General features: G+C 37.7%; 1 protein-coding gene across 2 annotated transcripts in view; it reads right to left on the bottom strand.

The window, feature by feature from the left end:
• The window catches only part of DNAAF9 (dynein axonemal assembly factor 9), a 139,253-nt gene that overhangs the window by 94,531 nt on the left and 25,099 nt on the right, over positions 1-19,623 (bottom strand). For both annotated transcript variants that reach the window (XM_079129142.1, XM_079129141.1), the window contains exons 2-7: positions 17,681-17,760; positions 16,136-16,255; positions 12,572-12,696; positions 11,795-11,891; positions 10,716-10,822; positions 4,118-4,195 (exon numbers count right to left, since the gene is read on the bottom strand). In XM_079129142.1, coding sequence (XP_078985268.1) covers positions 4,118-4,195; positions 10,716-10,822; positions 11,795-11,891; positions 12,572-12,696; positions 16,136-16,255; positions 17,681-17,760 — 607 coding nt within the window. The remainder of the gene's footprint in view (positions 1-4,117; positions 4,196-10,715; positions 10,823-11,794; positions 11,892-12,571; positions 12,697-16,135; positions 16,256-17,680; positions 17,761-19,623) is intronic.

Below are 19,623 nucleotides of genomic sequence, written 5' to 3'. Positions count from 1 at the left end.
AACATAGAAGTGGGACCAGCACTAAAACACATTAAGGCTTTTTTAAAAGTCTAAATAATTTAAGAGTATCATACTGGTCTATTAGCAAAACAGAATGCCCAGATATAAGTACACTCAGATACATATAGAAATTAAATGTATAAAGAGAACGTCAACTCAAATCACTGGGAAAAAGAAGCAGTCAATAAATGTTATAGGAATAAGTAAAGTAATATCCCTGCCTTACCTACCACGATAAATTTCATATGTACCAAAAATATTTTTTAAATAACACAACAATTACATAAGATAAAGAAAACTTAAAATTTTTTTCTTTACAAATCTGGAATTACCAAGAACTGCCTAACTTTTCATGACTCAAAATCCACAAGTCATAAATTATTTCATTGGTACTTTTTGTTACATAAAAGTCAATTTTTTATAGATTATCTTTCCTGTTAATTACTTCTTTCCTTATTCTTTCTCGCCCTAAGTATTTCACTTACTGCTTAATTTATTTTAATTTAAAGTTTTCTTCTAAGCATTGCTTTTGGTACATTTCACATACTTTGATGTGAGTGTTTTCATGATTCTACTTTCTGAATTCTCCAATTTCAATTTTATCTTTACTTTCCATTAAGAATTAAGAGAACATTTAAAATGTAATAAGCTGTTAAAAAATTGTTGCTTCTCAGTTCTACTGTCTACCTGGTAAACTAATGTAGAAGTTTTAATGCTCAGTCTCCTTAATCTACTAATCTCTGACCATGTCCAAATGAAATTGGTTGTGCTATTGTAAAATATATATTTGGTCTTCCTCCCAGTTTCCTAAAGCCCTTGGAATCTCCAATGTGATGACTATCTTTTATATGCTAATGAGATGACTAGTGCCCAAGCACTCCAGATAGCTTCTAGAGGCAAAGACCAAAGTATAATTAGAGGATCGGAACTTTCAGTCCTACCCTGTAAACTTGGGGAAAGGCTAAGCTAATCACCAACAGCTAAGATTAAAATCAACCATGCCTACTTCACAAAACTTCCATAAAAACCTAAAGGAAAGGGTTTGGACAAGTTCTGGAAAGTTGAAAATATGAAGGTTTCTGGAAAGGGTACAGAAGCTCTGTTCCCCCTCCCAAATGCCTCTCACCCTAGGCATCTTCTCCACTGACTATCTGTATTCTTTGTAACATCAGTTTGTTGGGTTAAAAACTATTCAGTGCCTAGGAAAACTTGGAGTGAGATAAGGATTCCACAAAATGTGATAATGAAGGAAATGGAGTGGGGAAGCTTTACTCCAATCTTCAAATGAGGTTCAAAAGAATGACTGTGGTTGTAAAGAAAAGAATGCACTCATAAAACATCTGCAGAAATCCACCTGTGCAGTGGGCACGCATCCTTTATATATATATATATATTTTCTCCCTGCTTGTAGGCATGGTGCAGCCCTTCATATCCTGCCAGTCCAAACCCTCTCCACTGAGTCCTCCAAGTTCCTTCCTTGGGGATCTATAAACAGTATGGTGGAGCATTTGCAGCCCTGGGGCTGAACATGGTTATAATGAACAAGTAAATGTAAGTCAAGTGTTCCCTTGAGTTCTGCGAGTCACTCTAGCAAATTAGTTGAACCTAAGGAGAATTTTGTAGGAACCTCTGATGTATAGATGGGTCAGAAGTACAGGTGACAGATAACCTACTACTTGTGACTGGCATTTGAAGTGGAGGATGGGACAGTCTTTTGAGACACTCCTTAACCAGTGGAATCTGATACTAAGTAGACAATGTCAGAACTGAGTTGAATTGAAGGATACACAGCTGGTGTCTACTACAGAACTGGGTGTGCAGAAAAATACCCCCCCACACATCTGGCATAAGAGATGTTGTGTGGAGTGGCAATTGAGAGTAGGATAAAACTTTAGTTTGCTTTCCTATCTCTTTACATTAGCATATTTTTTTCTACCCCTCTCCTTTACCCATACAATTTTATTATTTTTAACTGTTAAACATATTCTTGTCCTTATTATTTGATTCTGGGGGTTCTAAAAGGCATTGTTTGTAAGGTTCCTTTAAGGGACGTGCTTGCCCTTTCCCTACACAGCTATAATTTCCCAACTGTGCCCAACTGTGGCTGTCAATGTAGGTAGATTTATATATTAGTTCTGTGTTGACCATATTAGCTAATTTCCTTGACTTGGGATATTCTCCATTCAGAAACAGCCATTTTCCGAGGGGAAGAACTGGAGGTGTTTATTTTTTTCTCACTTCTAAAACTAAGACATTTAGCACATGAAAGAAAAAAATTATTAAAAAACCCTTAAAATTCTATTACTCATGAATAAAAGGCATTGTTTGATAGTCTACCTTCCAGGTATTAAAGATTAAAAAATAATTCTCATGCTACCTCTTACCTTCTTTCTTCTATCAACGTTTTTCAGTTATATCATTCCTACAAGCAAGGTTAATACATTTACATTGCATTGTACCATCATAATGCTCAAAAATGCTCCAGTTTTAGTCTATAATTAAAGATCTATGCTCATTGCCAGTTCTTTTGCTATAGCTTTTCCAGTTATAGCTTGTTCTATTTGGTTTCTTCAGAAGCTCTTGAGAACCACATGTCTCAGTGCTTGTATGTTCAAAAGGTTTTGTGCTTTTACACTTGAAACACAATATAAAATTTGGAGATTATTTTTTCCTTGAGGACTTTATTTTAGGTATTACTTCATTTTTTATCTGCTGTGGAGAAACCCAAGGCCAGTATGAATTTCTCCTTTATCTGCATCTGGCTGCCAAAGCACTCTGTTGTTGAGTTTTGTGGGAGGAAGTCTAGTAACTTTACTAAAATATTTCTCAGTGTTAATCATTCAAGGGCAATTTTCTCTGGGAAATAGTACAACTTTTTAGATGTATAGATTCAAATTTTCTATTATTCTGTGGAAATACAATTTTTGAAATTGTGTCTTTTCCTTTTCTTCTTATTTCCTCACTCTGCCTACTTGAAGGAGCTACAACCATTGTCCCCACAGTAGCATAAATTATATCCAGTGCCCAGCTCATAGTCTCTAAATATTATTCTAAATAATAATAAAATTAGTAAAAATAAAAATAAGTAGCCCCTTAGACAAACAGCAAGTTCCAAGTGTGAGACAGAGAAAATTATTGATGATCCTGGAATATCTTATGTTATAAAAGAGAGATTTTTCTAATTTTCTTCATGCACCCTCCTAGTGCATTGGTCTTAGGTACTCTTTTTAAAAAATTACTGCTAGTTATCTAAAATGATGTTAAACACATTCTATTCAACCCTATTCTAAATGAGCAGTACAAAATTTAAGTGATACATCACAAGATTCAGCAGGTGAACCCTGACCAATTTTTTTAAAAGTCAAACATACTGAATACTCAAATCCATGACAATGCACATCCACCCATATCCACTAAGAGACTACTACTTGCTTAACCATAATACCTGTTCCTACATGGCTAGTTCTCATTGCAAATTGCTCTTCCCACCCTGAAAACAGTTTTCAAAGTTTAGATAAACAATTAATGTCTGAGGAGTTGGCAATTACAGTCTACAGGCGGGCCACATATTTTTATAAACAAGGTTTCCTTGGAACAGACACACCCATTTGTTTAAGCATTGTCTACAGCTCTTTCAAGCTATAATGGCCTTGCTGAGCAGCTGCAACAGAGATGTACAGCACACAAATCCAAAAATATTACCCTCTAGCTTCTACAGAACAAGTCTGCTGCCTCTGCTTTAATCCTTGATTCCTTTAAGCCATACCCCATTTTTGTCTTTTCATGCTGCAAAAAAAAAAAAGACACCAAAGATACCATCTGCGTTATTTTACTAAAGTCCAGTCAAATAGAAAGAATGTCTTTAAGGAATTTATACCCTGTAAGAGGTAGGAAGCTTTGGTTTTGCCTCAGGCAAGGTTTCCTCAGAGTAGAAGTAGTACTATTTATTTTTCTAGACTCCCTTCTAACCCCTACAAAAAGCTCAAGACAGTACTCTAAGAAGAAATTATTCTTTGACTAAAGCAAACTAAAATATACCTTGCATTTCTTCAAATTAAGTATCTTTAGTGGATAACTGAGCTGACTAATATAAGTTAAATACTATTTTGCTCCTTACTTCTGACAGCAAATTCTCCAGGGACACAGGATCCATCTTGCTGTAGACATTCCAAAGATTCAAACTCACATCCTGCAACTGCAACAAAAGGCAGAAACATTAAAATAATTAAAGTCAATTAATTAGGACAATCAGAATTATTCTGAAGCTCAGAAATAAATATCTTGGTGCAGGGAGCAGTGGCAAGCAATTAAAACTCCAGAAACTTGGGAGGAGGTAGGGAGATTGCAAGTTCAAGGCCAGCCTTAGCAATTCTGCAAGACCCTCAGCACTTGTCTCAAAGTAAAAAAATGAAAATAAATAAAAAGGACAGGGGATGTAGCTCAGTGGTAGAGAGCACCTGGGTTCAATCCCTAATACCAAAAGAAAAAAGAAAATTACTATCTTGGTATATACCCAGTGTAATTAAAATGATAAATCAAAAATTTTAATCAATTATAATACGACCTGTAGATTTCAATAAATGCTTTCTCATTCAATGAAATTATTTTTTTCAGGATCTTTGAAACATTTTTTGTTCAATGTGGTACATATTTATACACACACACACACACACAACACACACACACACAGACATGTTCACTACGAGTCTTTTGCCTTTGTTTAAAATAAATTTTTAATCAAAATAATATGTCCATGGTTTAAAATATCAAATAGTATAAAAAGCTTGCAATAAAAAATTCTAATCCCCTATTCTGACCTTTCACAAACCACTACTACTACTCTCACTTCTCAGAAGAAACCACTTTTTTTAGTTGTCAACGGACCTTTATTTTATTTATTTATTTGTATGTGGTGCTGAGAATAGAAACCAGTGCCTCACACATGCTAGGAAAATGCTCTACCACTGAGCTACAATCCTAGCCCCTTGACATTTTTTCTTAATTAATTTGTTTTTTATTGGTTCTTCTTAATACACATGACAGTGGATTCCATTTTGATAAAATTATACCAGCAAAGAATATATCTTATCCCAATTAGGACCCCATTCTTGTGGGTGGGCATGATGGTGTTTGGTACATACCTCTACCTTTTGATTTATGTTTCTATCACTACTTCTTATCAATCTAGAATGAAATATTAACTTATGGCAAAGATGCAGCTCTTCTAGGCTCAACCCATTCCCACTTTTTTTCTGTACACACACATACTCTTAACATTACTTTCTATCATAATTCCACTTTTTGTTTATATCGCTAATTATTGTTTATGACACTAAAAACCTTGTAAATATTATTTATTGAAGGCTAAATACAGACTACATTTCTTTTTTTAATGTAATTTATTTTACTTGTTCTTTTTAGATATACATGAAAGTAGAATGTATTTTGACATATTATATATACAGGGAGTATAACTTCCCATTCCTGGAGTGAGACTACATTTCTTTTTGCTTTCTTATTTTTCTCCTATTTACACTTTTCTTATAAGTACTAACAGATTTTGTTTTTGAGGCGGTCTCTCTGTTACCCAAGCTGTGCTCAAACTCATGATCCTCCCACCTCATCTTCCCAAATAGATGGTGTTATAGATGTATGCCATATTGTCCAACCCAACAGCTTCATTGTTTTCACTTGGATAATTTTTAGAAATGAATCCTAAACTTTTTATAACTCTCTACACAATTTGTTTATTCAAAGGTTTCTCGATAGTGATACTTTTGTCATTCGAGGCCTGATATTTCTTTGCTGTGTGAAGCCACCCTTATGTAGTGTAGGACGCTGAGCAGCATCTGTGGCCTCTATTCACTGGTTGCTAATAGCACCTCTCCTCAAAGTCAAACCAAAATAATTTCCAACATTGTCAAATGTTTGGGGATAAGAGAGGGCAAAATCATCCCCAACTGAGAAACACTGGCTTAAACTAAAATAATCCATTAATTCTCTTTCTTCTAGCTTCACTCTGGCACAGCTGTTGTGCAAGTTCACATAGCTACAACATTCACTTTGAATCTTCTCTTTACTATCCTCTGGAGCTCTCAGATGATGGAGTCGGTCCCATGACTTACTTTTCTCCTTTTTCTTGGTTGGCCACCTTGTTTGCTGGCATATACCATTCAATAACTTTCCAAGAAGGAATTAAGTGGGAAATAAACTTTTTTTTTTCAAGTCTTTATTCTGTTCTCATGACTGATACTTTTTTTTTTTTAATTCTTTAATCTGTTTCACCTTGGATAGTTTCTACTACTATGGCTTCAAATTCATTAACCCTTTTTCTGTAGTAGCCAATCTCAGCTAATGTACTTTTAGCTTAGCTACATTTTTTATCTCTAAAAGTTCTATTTGAGTCTGGTCTTTTTTATATCCTCTGTGTCTTAATCTTTCCTATAATTTCTTGAATAGTTATAATAACTGCTTTAACATCCTTGTCTACTAATTCTAACATTTCTGTCAATTCTAAGTAAATTTTATTTTATTTATTTGTTGTATTGCTGGGGATTAAACCCAAGGCCTAGCACATGTTAGGCAAGCACTCTACCACTAAGCTATAACCCCTGACCAATTCTAGGTAAACTGTGATGACTGACTGTCTCATTATCAATCATGTTTTCCCTACTTCTTTTAAACTTGATAATCTCTGGATGCCAGATACTGTGAATTGTATCTTGTTTGTACTCCGATAAACATTCTTGTGCCTTGCTCTGGGATGCAGTGAAGTTGATTCTTTGGGGTCTTATTTTTTATGAATTATTAGGAGGGTGTAAAGCAGTGCTCAGCCTTGGGATGATTATTCTCCAACTTTCCTGAGTACTCTACCCAGTGATTATCAATTATGTTTTTCCAGTGGTGAAAAAGGATACTATTCCCATCCTGAGCACAAATTAGGCACTTTTCTTGAATCATTTTAGATGAGTTTTTTTCCTTAGCCTTGGGCAGTTACCTCACACACAAGTATCAATATACTCTGCTGAATACTTCAGGTAGGGGACTCTCTGCAGATCTTAGAAGCTGGTGCTTTCTCTGGTGGTTCTTTCCTCTTTAGCATTCTAGCTGTGGTGGTGTTCTGGAAGTCCTAGCCTCATCTTCTGATTCAGGGAGTACACTAGGATCCACCTGGGTATACCTCCCTGTGCCATGGTCTAGAAATTTTCTCAGAGCCGTAAGCTGAAACAATCATAGGGCTCACCTTGCTTGTTTCCCTCATTTCTCAGGGCATCACTATTTCTCGCTGCCTGATGCCTAGTTTCCTGAAAATCATTGCTACACATTTTTTTTTTGGCAATGGGGGAGGGGATCTAGTTCCTCTATCTGTTATGTTTTTTCTAGGTGAAGGTAACATTTGGCAAATGCCTGATTTGCCTGTCACTCTGGGGGCAGGAGGAATGGCAGAGAAAGATACAGGTTGTTACATAATAATCTTCGATTAATTCCTTCATTTTTTTTTGCTTTAGTTGTCAATGAATCTTTTATTTCATTTATTTATATGTGGTGCTGAGTATTGAACCCAGGGCCTCACATATGCCTGGCAAGCACTCTACCACTGAGCCACAACCCCAGCCCTAATTCCTTCATTTTTAATATCACCAATTTTCATTCTCTGTCCTCCCTTTTATCATCTTCTCTATTGACTTAATCTGTTTTGGCCCCTTCCAACATTCTCTAAAAGAGTTTTTCAACTAAGAATATGTCAACTAATTAGATTTGATTTCTATTTTTAATGCAAATTTTAATTCTACTAATGAATTTTGGGATTTTTTACAATCTTTCCTTATAGTCATCCACCTCCCTTTTAAACTGTTCACCTGCCGCACCTCATTTCTCTTTTTACAAACTTCATTCTTAAAAGGTACAAAAAGGAGATTTTTTTCCCATTTTTATTTTATTTTGTAGAAAAAATCTTTATTAAAAGCATGCCGATCTATCCTTGCATTTTGTATGCTATGGTCTCTTTCTTATATTTTGTTGAATCTTTTCATAAGTCTTATTCCACATTTCAAAATGAAGATCTTATGTTTGTCCATAAAATATTAAAGAATGCTCATGTTATTCTTGTTTTTCAGAAGCTTCCTCTTAGGATTCTTCCCTTAGGGAACTGGTTGTTATAAATTAACATTATCAAATCACAGTTCCAGCAGCTAGAAAGTAAGAGGAAAGTAGAGGCAGGAAAACCTGAGCAGAGGAACCTTCCCTTACTGCTTCCAGAAAAAAATAGTTCCCATATCCATGACCCAGTGTAGCTAACTCTATATGAAGCAAAAGCTATGGCTGGGCTTGGCTTCCTTTCTCATGCTGGCACCTACCACATCAGGAAAAAAAGACCCTTTGGATGGATGATTTTTTTTTTTTTTTTTTTTTTTTTTGGTACTTGGAATTAAACCCAGAGGGACTTAATCACTGAGTCATATCCCCAGTCCTTTTAAAAAAAATTTTAAATTTTGAGACAGGGTTTCACAAAGTTGCTTAGGGCCTTGGTAAGTTGCTGAGGCTAGTCTTACAATTCTCCTGTCTCAGCCTCCTGAGCCAATGGGATTATAGACATGCACCAGCACAACTGGCGGCTGACTTTCCTTTAAGTATGGTCATGCGATAAAACAGAATTTTTAAAAATTAAGTTATACGTATCTGTAGTCCTCTTTCTCTTATCTTTCATAGGAGGCAAGAGTCTTTCTGGCTTGGGCAGTTATTAGGCCATCAAAGAGGAATACAGAGGACACTGGCAGAGCCAATCTGTAGACCAAACTGCTCTTCACCATAAAGGACTAGGAAAGGTAAAGAAAATAACTAGATGGGGTAAATGAGACAGAAACTGAAGAAAGTAGCTGGGAGAATAAAAATTAGCAGTTACACAGAAGGGCAGAAGCTAGAGAAAGTAACCTGGAGAGAGGACTTATAGTAAATATATGATGTGCACTGTTTCCTTCCCATGGCCCAACCCATCCTCTCTAAAAAGATATACATTATTTTTCAAATTTTTTGATGAGAGGTTTTTGTTTTTTGTTTTTGCTTTTTGCTCCTGTGAACATGACTTCACAATGTGAGGTACTTTAAGGCCAAAAGTTTATATCACTGGGTTTGCAACAACTGTATAGCCTCGAAGTGTACCAATCCACCTTCAGACTGGAGATCGGGGCAAAGCCTCTGAAGCCCAACCACTGTGCCCCAGCCCTGACACTCACTGTGACATTGGGAAATTCATCTAACCTCTCTATAAAAAGAGGGACATAAAGTAGTACCTACCTTGGAGGGTTATTGTCTACATTTTTTTTTTTTTTTACATAGAGTGCTGGCATAGAGTAGGTACTCTGTGTTTAGTTTATAAAATTAATTATGAATAAATATATTTTATTATTGTAAAACCGTTAAGCTTTCTCTATGCTCCCTGGGGCCTATCTCCCTTCAAGTCCCTTCTCTTCTGAATTACAGTATTATTTCCTATCAGTGGCAGCTCCTGCAGCCCTGCTAATGCTCTGCTACTTGTCGTCAGTATGAGAATACTGTGGTTAGGGAGCAGGAGAAGTACAGTCCAAGTGATAGCATCCCTCTTCCCTCTAGCCCCCCTTTAGCACATGCTGCTTTACATTAGAGTGTGTGATGTGGTCCCACCAGGCAAACCACCACACATGTCCTAGGAATATTGGTACTTCTTAGAAGGAAAGCCAGGAACCAGTCCTGTGCCTTGTTTCTAAATGTCACACTTAGGGCAGGGGTGATACAGCACTTGCCTTGCATATGTGAGGCCCCGGGTTCAATTCCCAGTATGGCATAAAATAAAATAAAGTGAAGGCCCCACCTACTCCCTCCCTAACAGGATATTCCATTTCTATCATAACAGTGCTCCCCATTTCAGGTTTCCTGTGCTGGGGCAGGTCATGTCACTGATGATCCTATGGAGGCATATGAATGCCTGTGATCCATGCTGCTAGCCCACAAGGCCATCCTCCCTACTCTCTACCCTGAATGATCCCATCTCCCAGACTCATTCATTAATTCACTTGAAAAATATTTATTCATTATGTCCTAGATGCAAGGAATACTGAAATAAAAGATAATGTTCTTACCACAAAAGCTAACCATTTCATTTAATCTACTATACTATACTTGTACAATATCCTGCACTGTCCCTTTCATTGTTCGTGAACAGTTTTCAAATTACCTTTCTGAGGTACAAAGAACAACAATAACAGGGCTTTGTATACGTACTCAAGAAGCTTACAGGGCTTGGGAGATAGTTTAGTTGGTAGAGTCCCTGGGTTCGATCCCCAGCACCGCAAAAAAAAAAAAAAGAAGCTTACAGTCCAGAGACCACGGGTGGGTGGGTGAGTAGAGTATGTATGACAAACATATGATAATAGGACAAAAGCTGTAAGAGAAGTCAGCCTTGGGTGCTACAGGGGTAGACAGGAAGAACAGTTAACTCAAAATGGGGAAAGAAAGAGAAGCATGGAGAGGAACTTCAAGAAGAGAGGATGCAAGAGCTCAGTTTGGAACTAGCTTCAAATAGCAACTGTTTTCCATTTCAAGTCTTCTAATTTGTCCCATGCCCTAAGGAGGTAACTGCCAGTTTTCAATGTGTTATAACAATGTATGCTTACATTGTGGGTCCTTCACAAAAACAGCCCAGTGACACACAAAACCTAAATACTGCCTTTCATACCTACCTCATATTTCATGGTAAAAAATCCATCCCCTCCAATGCCCTCAAGTGCAAAGGCCTGTACAATTGGCCATTTCTCCACCACAAACATATCAAATATCTGCAAGTGACCTAGAGGAATCAAATACAGCAACACATATCAAATACCATCCTAGATATAACAGTTTAAACCTGACCTAATGTGATTAGACAGGCATTGTTTCTCACAAGTTCACCAGGACCTTATCTGGGGCAATAAATTTCAAATAGATAAAATAGTTAGGTATTAAAACTAGAAATACACAATGAAAGCCAAGGAAAATTAAAAACATAAGCAAGTGACGTTGGTTTCCTAATTAAGTAATTAAGTAAAACATGAGTAAGTAAATAGTAGTCTGTTATATTTGAATTGCACCATTTAGTGAGTATAATTATTAACAGACCCCAAAGTTGACTCTTCTCCCTTAATAAACATAGGCAACTGGGACTGGGGGTTGTGGTTCAGTGGTAGCATGCTGGTTTTGATCCTCAGCACCACATAAAAATAAAATAAAGGTACTGTGTCTACCCACAACTAAAAAATATATTTTAAAAACATTTTTCAAAAAGAAACATAGGCAATCAACTTCCTCAAGGGAAAACTGCCAAATCAAAAATTTTCCTTCTTTAACAATAGCTTAAATGTGCAAAGCTTTTCCCACCTATAATAAAAATACTGCTAAACTTGTTGGGTTTTCTCAGTATTCCCTACATCATTTTTGAGCCTGGAAGCATATATTTAAAAAGCTATACAAATCACTATTTCTTATTATCAAGAGGTCCCACATCAAACTCTATATAACAAACAACAGAGAGAAATCAATTATACTAGATAGTTTATCAGTTCTTCTATCTAAGCATAAGAGGCTTGCCGTGTTCACGTGAAAACTTCATAGTTATAAATACAAGGTTATATAGGAAAGTGGCCAATTTCATTTGACTTGATCCTTTGCCTTAGTGAAAATAGATCAAGGGGTTTCTCAAATGAAAGCCTTCAGTGAAAGAGAAGTAGGGACATTCAATTCACACTTCATCCAAGCAAGGTTCTTACTCATTGTCACTCACCTTGGGAGCTGTAAGGAATGCCAATTCTGCTACAATCTCGGACCATGTCTACAAAGCTGGAAATTTTAAATTCTTCTGCAGCTTCCTCATCTTCATACTAAAGAGGGAAATTAAAAGGCAAACAGACTCTGATGAAACATCATGAAAAGTTCCATATTTTCTCTATATTTTATCAGGGTTATCCCAAGACATTTATACAAGACTGCACCCAAGAAGGTGTTAACTATTGAAATTGCTGGTCAGAAAAATTTTGTCACTCCCTTATCTCAATCATACACAAAAATCAACTCAAAATAGATCGGGACATCTAAGGCAAGGCATAAAATTTATCTTCCCTCAACTCCAAATGCTCAACATACAAAGAAGAGTTTTTGACCAATGTCAGGTCACAACTTCCATAAAGTCCTAAAACTCAAATCTCAATTTTTATTTCCAATCAAATTCTTGAAAAGGACCCAAAAGGAAACAGAAGCAGATACCAGGAAACCCAAAGACAGAAATGTCACAAAGCTGAAAAGAATTCTGAGGGTAGCACTAGTCCCAGGAGAGAGTGGGCTCAGGTTGGTGTAGAAGCAGCAGAGTAAGAACATAGGTTCCAAGCCTCCTACTAGGACCCAATTCCAACAGACCTTTTTGACACCTTTAAGCAAACAATTTACCTGAAAGGTAGCTTCAAAATGAAATATGAAAATTTCTACTTAAAACCATTTTGAGGGGCCTCCTATTCCAGACCAACACTTTCCTTAAATAAGTGCCAACTTTATCTTTTTTCCTCACCTCATTTTCCGTCATGCAGTGGAAATGCAGATTTCTCCAATGCGCCACATAGGGTAATAGATAGCGATAGTTAACAGGATTACAGTACAGATGGACACTGTCTGATTTAATCAATATAATTAAATCTGTAAGAAAACAAAAATCAAAACACAAGATTGTTAAAGGCTCTTCCTTTAGATAGTTCATTCCCAGAAACCATTAAGGGCTGGGGATGTCCAAGTTAAGTGGTAGAACGCTTACCTAGCAGGAGACCCTGAGTTCAAGACCCTGCACCACCAAAAAAACCCAAACAATCATCAAAAGTATTTCAGAAACAATGTAACAAAACTCTCAAATTATTTATTCAAGCAAGTGCTTCAAAGTGACTAGCACATTCAAGTGTTGACAATAAGAATTTCCTGGTCTCCCCCGCCCTCTGGTTATGGCAATGCAGGCACAAAAGAATAGACTTTCCTATATAAGCTTGTATTTATAACTATGAAGTTTTCACGTGAACACAGCAAGCCACTTATGCTTAGATAGAAGAACTGATAAACTATAAACTTTATCAACCAAAACAGGGTGTTTTGCAAAGGTCAACACAGTCAAATCTGTGGTACCAAACTTAGCTATGTAAATACAAAATGGAAACCCCATGGTTTAAAGTCTCTCAGACACAGGAAAACAGTACCAACTATGGCCAGTGACTGTGCTCCTACAGACATCAGTGTCTAAAGCTCTTGACTACTGGTTTATCTGGCTCAAGGCAATTGTGGTCCTGGATACTGCATGTCAGTTTTGGGAAAGCTTACTGTATAGTGGTGAACTCTGTACACAGGAAAGGCTGGGAGGAAGGAAGCTGAGGCAAGGGGAAAGAGTTTCTGTAAATAGATCAGCACAGCTCACAGATTTAAGGAATGACCATCAACAATGGTAAATCAAGTAAATAAAGCAATACCAAGGGTACAAATAAAACCAGGTAAATGGAAGAGCCATGGACTAGGGAATGGATATTATTAAAGTAGTAGGAACACTGAGAATGAAAGAAGCCATACCTCCAGAACAGAATCAGAGGTTTAATTCCATGGTTCCTCTGAGACCAGAACCAGCAGGCTTCTAACAAGATGAAGTTAGAAGTCACTAGAAGTGAAAAGGTGCACGGGGGAGGGAAGCATCTGATGCAGGAGAACTGTGGCAATGCCAACACAGCAGTGCAGTGAGACAGACAACACTTTATGAAAACTATTGTAAGTACAATGAATACAAGCCACAGTTAACCACACAGTGGGGTAGTCTCCTGAAATAGAGTTCCATTATGCTAGCCTTCACACCTGCACTTCACATCTGGTAGGCCCAGGGTATTCTAGGAACACACTAGGAACACTGTGGACCCTCAGGTTAAGTGCTAGAGTCAAAGGGTAGCAAAAGGTAGGAAAGAGGTGTACCCTCTCATCTTTCAGTACTGGGTTTCCTCACCACCCTCTCAAGAGCCCTGTCCTAAATCACTTGCAGATTATCTGCTCAGGAGTGTGAGCTTGATGTCACTCAGAGAGACTGTGACACTCTACACTGAAGTGTAACACGCCTCAAAGAACTAGGTTACAATAAAGGGCATTAACACAAGCCGGGCACAGTGGCCTGTAATTCCAGCAACTCAGTAGACTGAGGCAGAAGGATTATAAATTCAAGTCCAGTCCAGGCAATTTAGCAGGATCCTGTCTCAAAATAAAAAATAAAAAGCACTGGGAACAAGGCACAGTGGCAGAGCATCCTGGGTTCAATCCCCAGTAACACAAGGAAAAAAAGTTGAAAACATAACAGCTGTTGTACTCTTAGGAGCTCAACAGACTCATGCCATCATTATAAACACGAGTTTAACAGTACACAGGCAGGTAAGAGAATAAAGTATATATGAGTTGAATATGTAAAATATTTTTAAAGTTTCTTTTTAAAATAAGTCACTCTTGTTGATCCTTTTTCCTTTCATATATTGAATAGTTAACCGTATAAGCATAAATGTGATCACAGTTTTCTAAAAATGAATTTGCTCATTTGGAGGAAAATATTCATTTGCTAGGCACCCATTGTGCCAGATGACAGGATAAAGACAAAAAGGTAAAGACAAAAATAAGCAAAATAAAGCACCTTTGAGAATTTAAAGTATTTTCTTAATTTCAGTACTGTAATGTCTTTAGCAATCTTGGCTGCAGTGAAATGTGTAGCTGATTCATGTTGCCAAGATTAATTCTTTATAAACAAGCAGATTCTATGCAGTATAAGGGGAAAAAATTTTTAAATCAAACTCTGAAACCAAATTTGAATTGCAAAAACATTAATGGAATGGGTAATTTCAGTCAACTGTACTTCCTAATAAAAAGGAGAGATTTAATCTGTATAAGAATAAACATAACTAAGGACTTTACCACAGAAGATCAGGGTTTCTCAACTTCAGCACTACTGACAATTTATATTAGATAATTCTTTCTCATTAGGGGCTTCTCTGGGCATTGTGGGATGTTTACCAGCATCCGTGGTCTCTATTCTCTGATGCCCACAGCACCCCCTACCCAGTTGTGACACTCAAAAATGTCTTCAAACATTGTCAAATGTTCCCTGGGGGACAACAGTGCTCCCAGCTTAGAACCACTAATTTCACATCAGATGTTTGCTTTCATGGCTCCCCCAGCTGCCTCACAACAGTTGTCTGTCTTCTGTCCAGTTTCATTTGCCTCCTCCGTCTTCTGACCCATCTGGCTGGCAAGTCATGATGCTAAGTATGTGATATCAGAGATAGCTCCTGGGCAAGAGCCCACTGCAACATCCACACAGGCAGAGTGTCTCAGAGCTAAGGAAAGGGCAATGTAAGCAGAAAGCCTGCATTGTAGCCACAGACATCGTCATGAATTAAAGTCACACAGAAAACAATTCCAAAAGACAGCAGGACAAAGAGCCTTTGTCCCTCAGCTGAAGATCCACATGAAGTCTTCCTTGTAGGGGCAGCCTGCAGGCTTATCCTTGCTCCACAACTAAAAGTGCTTTCACTGGAGAACAGCACATATGTGAACCTCTAGCCTTAGAGGCAAATTATGGAGCCTTAGTGGAAAATTATGAGGAAAACTAGTATCTTGCCAAAAAAAAATAAAGTCAAATACTGATGTTTATTTTCTTCCCAAAAGTTGATTTACCCAGTAAATATATTCTGAAAATAACCTGTTACTATTTTCTTATCCAGTGAGTGACCAACAGAAGCATATTACTTAATATATCAACAAACAATAAATGCTACTTTTCACTTTCAAAAAAGCAAAAATTCGCCAGATGTGGTGACACATGCCTGTAATCCCAGCTACTTGTGAGGCTGAGGTGGGAGGATTTTGAGTCTGAGACCAGCCTGGGTATTTAGCAAATCTCTGACTGACTCAAAAAGAAAAAGGTGAGATGAGAAAAATATAAAAGGCAAAAATTTTACTGGGGCTTATATTTTAAATTTTATCATACTGTCCCATAAAAAAACATCAAATAATGATGCCAAGAAATAAAATGCCCACTCTTCTCTCACATACAATTTTACCAACATAGACTTACCATCAAGAACTTCTTCAGAAAATCCCGTTTTCTCAAAATCACTAGTATTCTGATTGTATAAACCAAACAGAAGATAATTTGCCAGTTCTCTGCAGCCTTCATTGTACCTGCTATCAATTCCTGCAAGGCAAAGAAAGTTCTGATCAGCTGTTCTGTATTATGGGAAGCAAATGAGTCCCAATAATTTTCCCCAGCTCAGCAAAACTCTGATAATCAAAGATGACATCTCAAACCAATTTTGTGCTAGAAACTAAGCAACTCTCTGTGAAAGAAACAGGTTTCAGCATCAAGTATCCTTACTTGTATCCCAAGATCTATATGCTTAAGAAAATCAAACAGCACAGATTTTTTTTTTTTTTTTTTGGGGGGGGGTTACCAAGTATTGAACTCAAGGGCACTCAACCACTGAGCCACATCCCTAGCCCTATTTTGTGTTTTTTTATTTACAGACAGGTTCTCACTGAATTGCTTAGTGCTCAAGTTTGCTGAGGCTGGCTTTGAACTTATGATTCTTCTGCCTCGGCCTCCCAATTTCCTGGGATTACAGGTACGCGCCACCACACCTGGCCCAGCACAGATTACTGAGACTATTAATTTCTGAAAATCAGTTCTTGAGGATAGAAGGAAACAGATAATAATGTTTGTTTCAGTTCTTCTATGGCTTGTTTAAGATCTTGGAAACACTTTCAGTTAGTCTAAGAATAGGGATCTTAAAAAACATTCACTTTTTTTTTTTTTTTTTTGGTACAGGGCAAGTGGATTGAACCCAGGGGCATGTTATCACTGAGCTATGTACATTCCCAGTTCTTTCTATTTTTTATTTTGAGACAGGGTATCACTAAGTTGCTTAGGGACTCACTAAGGTTTTGAACTTGCTATATCCTCCTGCCTCAGACTCCCAAGGTCCTAGGAATTTCAGACGTGTGCCACCACTCCCGCCTAATATTCACTTCTTATAAAGGTCTTTAGCAAAATATGTAAGATCAAATAAAGGCAATTAAAGTGGCTTGAAAAGAACACGAAGATGACAAGTGAATGGAACCATAAACACTTAGCATCTCACAAATATCAGGAGCAAGAAGACTGAGCATTTCACTGGATGCTGGAGTGCAAAGGTGCAAGTGCCTGCTAATGGTCCTCATAAAGTTTAGAATCTAGTGAAGCTGGGTCAGAGATAAATAAAAAGGCAATTAAGCAATGCTGTCTTTACTACTGCCTCTCAATGCCTCAGGTATATATACTTCCTGGTTCTGGGTATCTGTGAAGTCCCAGAACTATGACTCTGAGCAAGAAGGAAGTGTCAAGGTGGGAGGTAGCTGTCCATGCACAGCTGAGAGGAAAGGATTGGCAGAAAGAGCTCTAAGAATGGTAAGGGCTCGTTATCTCTGTGGTGTTTCCTTATCCAACCTCATTAAAACAGAAACAGATTTCAGGGGAATAATAGCTAGGAGGACATTACCTCACAGTTTGTCTTCCAATAATACTACTGTTAATAAGAATCCAAACTGCCCCCACCCTGAGTCCCACCTTGTTAAAAGTACTGACCTAGGATGCACAGGATTCCATCAGGCCGAGATTTGCTGCTCTGGGTCAGGATGCTCTGTATCTGGCGGAGTCGGTTACAGCTGCAAAAAGAACAGGAAACAGTTCTCTGAGTTCCAGCACGACCTGATGATAAAAGTTGCACTCTGTGTGAGATGCTCACAAGGCATGAAGAATAGGAATGACTTTGCTAGAGATGGAAACTGGTCCTTATCTGGTTCTAGTATCAAAACTACATAATTAGCTCCTCTCTCTTGTATTTTCTGGAAGAGATTGTACAGGACTGGTCTGAAGACTAAATCTAATCACTGATTACAAACTGGATAGCCCCTGGATCTATGGCTCAATGGAAGATGGAGTCTAAGGCCCTCTCATGGTCAATCCCAGTTAGGAATGAGACTCTGCCCCTTACTCCAAGAACTTCCAATGACTTCTCATTTATTATTATTTTTTTCTTTTTGAAACTTGATTCTTCTTTTATGGTACTGGAATTGAACCCAGGGCCTAGTTGTAGATAGACAGAGTACCTTTGTTTGTTTATTTTTATGTGGTGCTAAGGATCATGCTCAGTGCCTCACACATGCTAGGCAAATGTTTTGCCACTGAGCTATAGCCCCAGCCCTCTATGACTTGTTTTTTTATCAAGGAAGATTTTTCACAATCTTCCACAAGATATCAGAATTAGACCAAGGCAGTGAAAGAAACAAAGACCCAACCTATAAACCAATGTCCATGACGAACATAGATAGAAATCCCTTAACAGCCTGGCATGGTGGCACAAACCTATAATTCCAGCAGCTCAGGAGGCTGAGGCAGGAGGATTGCAAGTTCTAGGTCAGCCTCAGCAATTTAGAGAGGCCCTAAGCAACTCAGTGAGACCCTGTCTTAAAATAAAAAACAAAAAGTGCTGGGATGTAGCTCAGTGGTAAAGGGCCCCTGGGTTAAATTCCCATACAATTAAAAAAGAAAAAAGAAAGACCAAATAAACCCTTAAAAATATTTGCAAATAGAATTAAGCAACATATAGAAAGAATTACACACCACAACCAAGTGGAATTGATCCCAGAAATAGCTATTAGGGATTCACTGTTAATTTTCTTAGATGAAATAATGTGCTTATGCAATTCCTTTTCTTAGAGATGTATGAGGATGTAGTAGTAAAGTGTCATGATGACTGCAATTTATTTCAGAAAGGTTTAACATGAAAGAAGAAAGATTGAGGAAAAGAAGAAAAAAGATAAATCACATATGGCAACAAGTTAAAAATGGTTGAATCTATGGTGGGCTAAAGATAAATTCATTGTATTATTCTTTCACCAGTTCTCTGGTGAAGCCAGAATTAAGGACAGGCAGTTAGTGTAGAAATAGGGGATCAGGTCAAATCGAGGAAATGAAGGCCAAGAAAGCCATCTGTCTCTGGAAGTTGGAGACTACCCCTGGGAGAATGGAATGTTAAGGATCTCGGGAGCTCATTGATTACCAAATTTACCTGCCCTTATCAAGTACTGCAAGAATGGAGTTGCTAATTAAGCCCCCTGGGCCTTTTGCCTGGCTGAATTGCTTTGGCCCTCCCTCTGCCCCATCCACTTCTCACTTTTTACATCTCACCTGCAAAACCAGGCCTAGTCACTTAGGCAGGAAGGAGAGATAAGGGGGGAAAGAACTGGAGAACAAAAGAGACCTTAACCTATAAAAGATGTAGGGTGCGCTCACTTCTTGGGATTTTAGAACATCAGCCATGGCCCCCTTCTCCCTCCCAGGAGAAGTCTGTATTATTACTTTTAAATAAAACCTGCTTAATATGCTTGCCTTGGCTTGCTTCTCTAGTGTTCAAACTTCAACATTAGAGGGAGCAGAACTCGTCACCAGTAAACGGCGGTATCATAGGTTTGAACATTTTCACATCATAAAAATTGGGGAGCTGGGAGGAAAGGGTTGTATGAAGT

This window comes from Sciurus vulgaris (genome assembly GCF_902686455.1).
Source record: "Sciurus vulgaris genome assembly, chromosome: 2".
NCBI lineage: Eukaryota > Metazoa > Chordata > Mammalia > Rodentia > Sciuridae > Sciurus > Sciurus vulgaris.
This window is presented reverse-complemented; position numbering and strand designations above follow the sequence as displayed.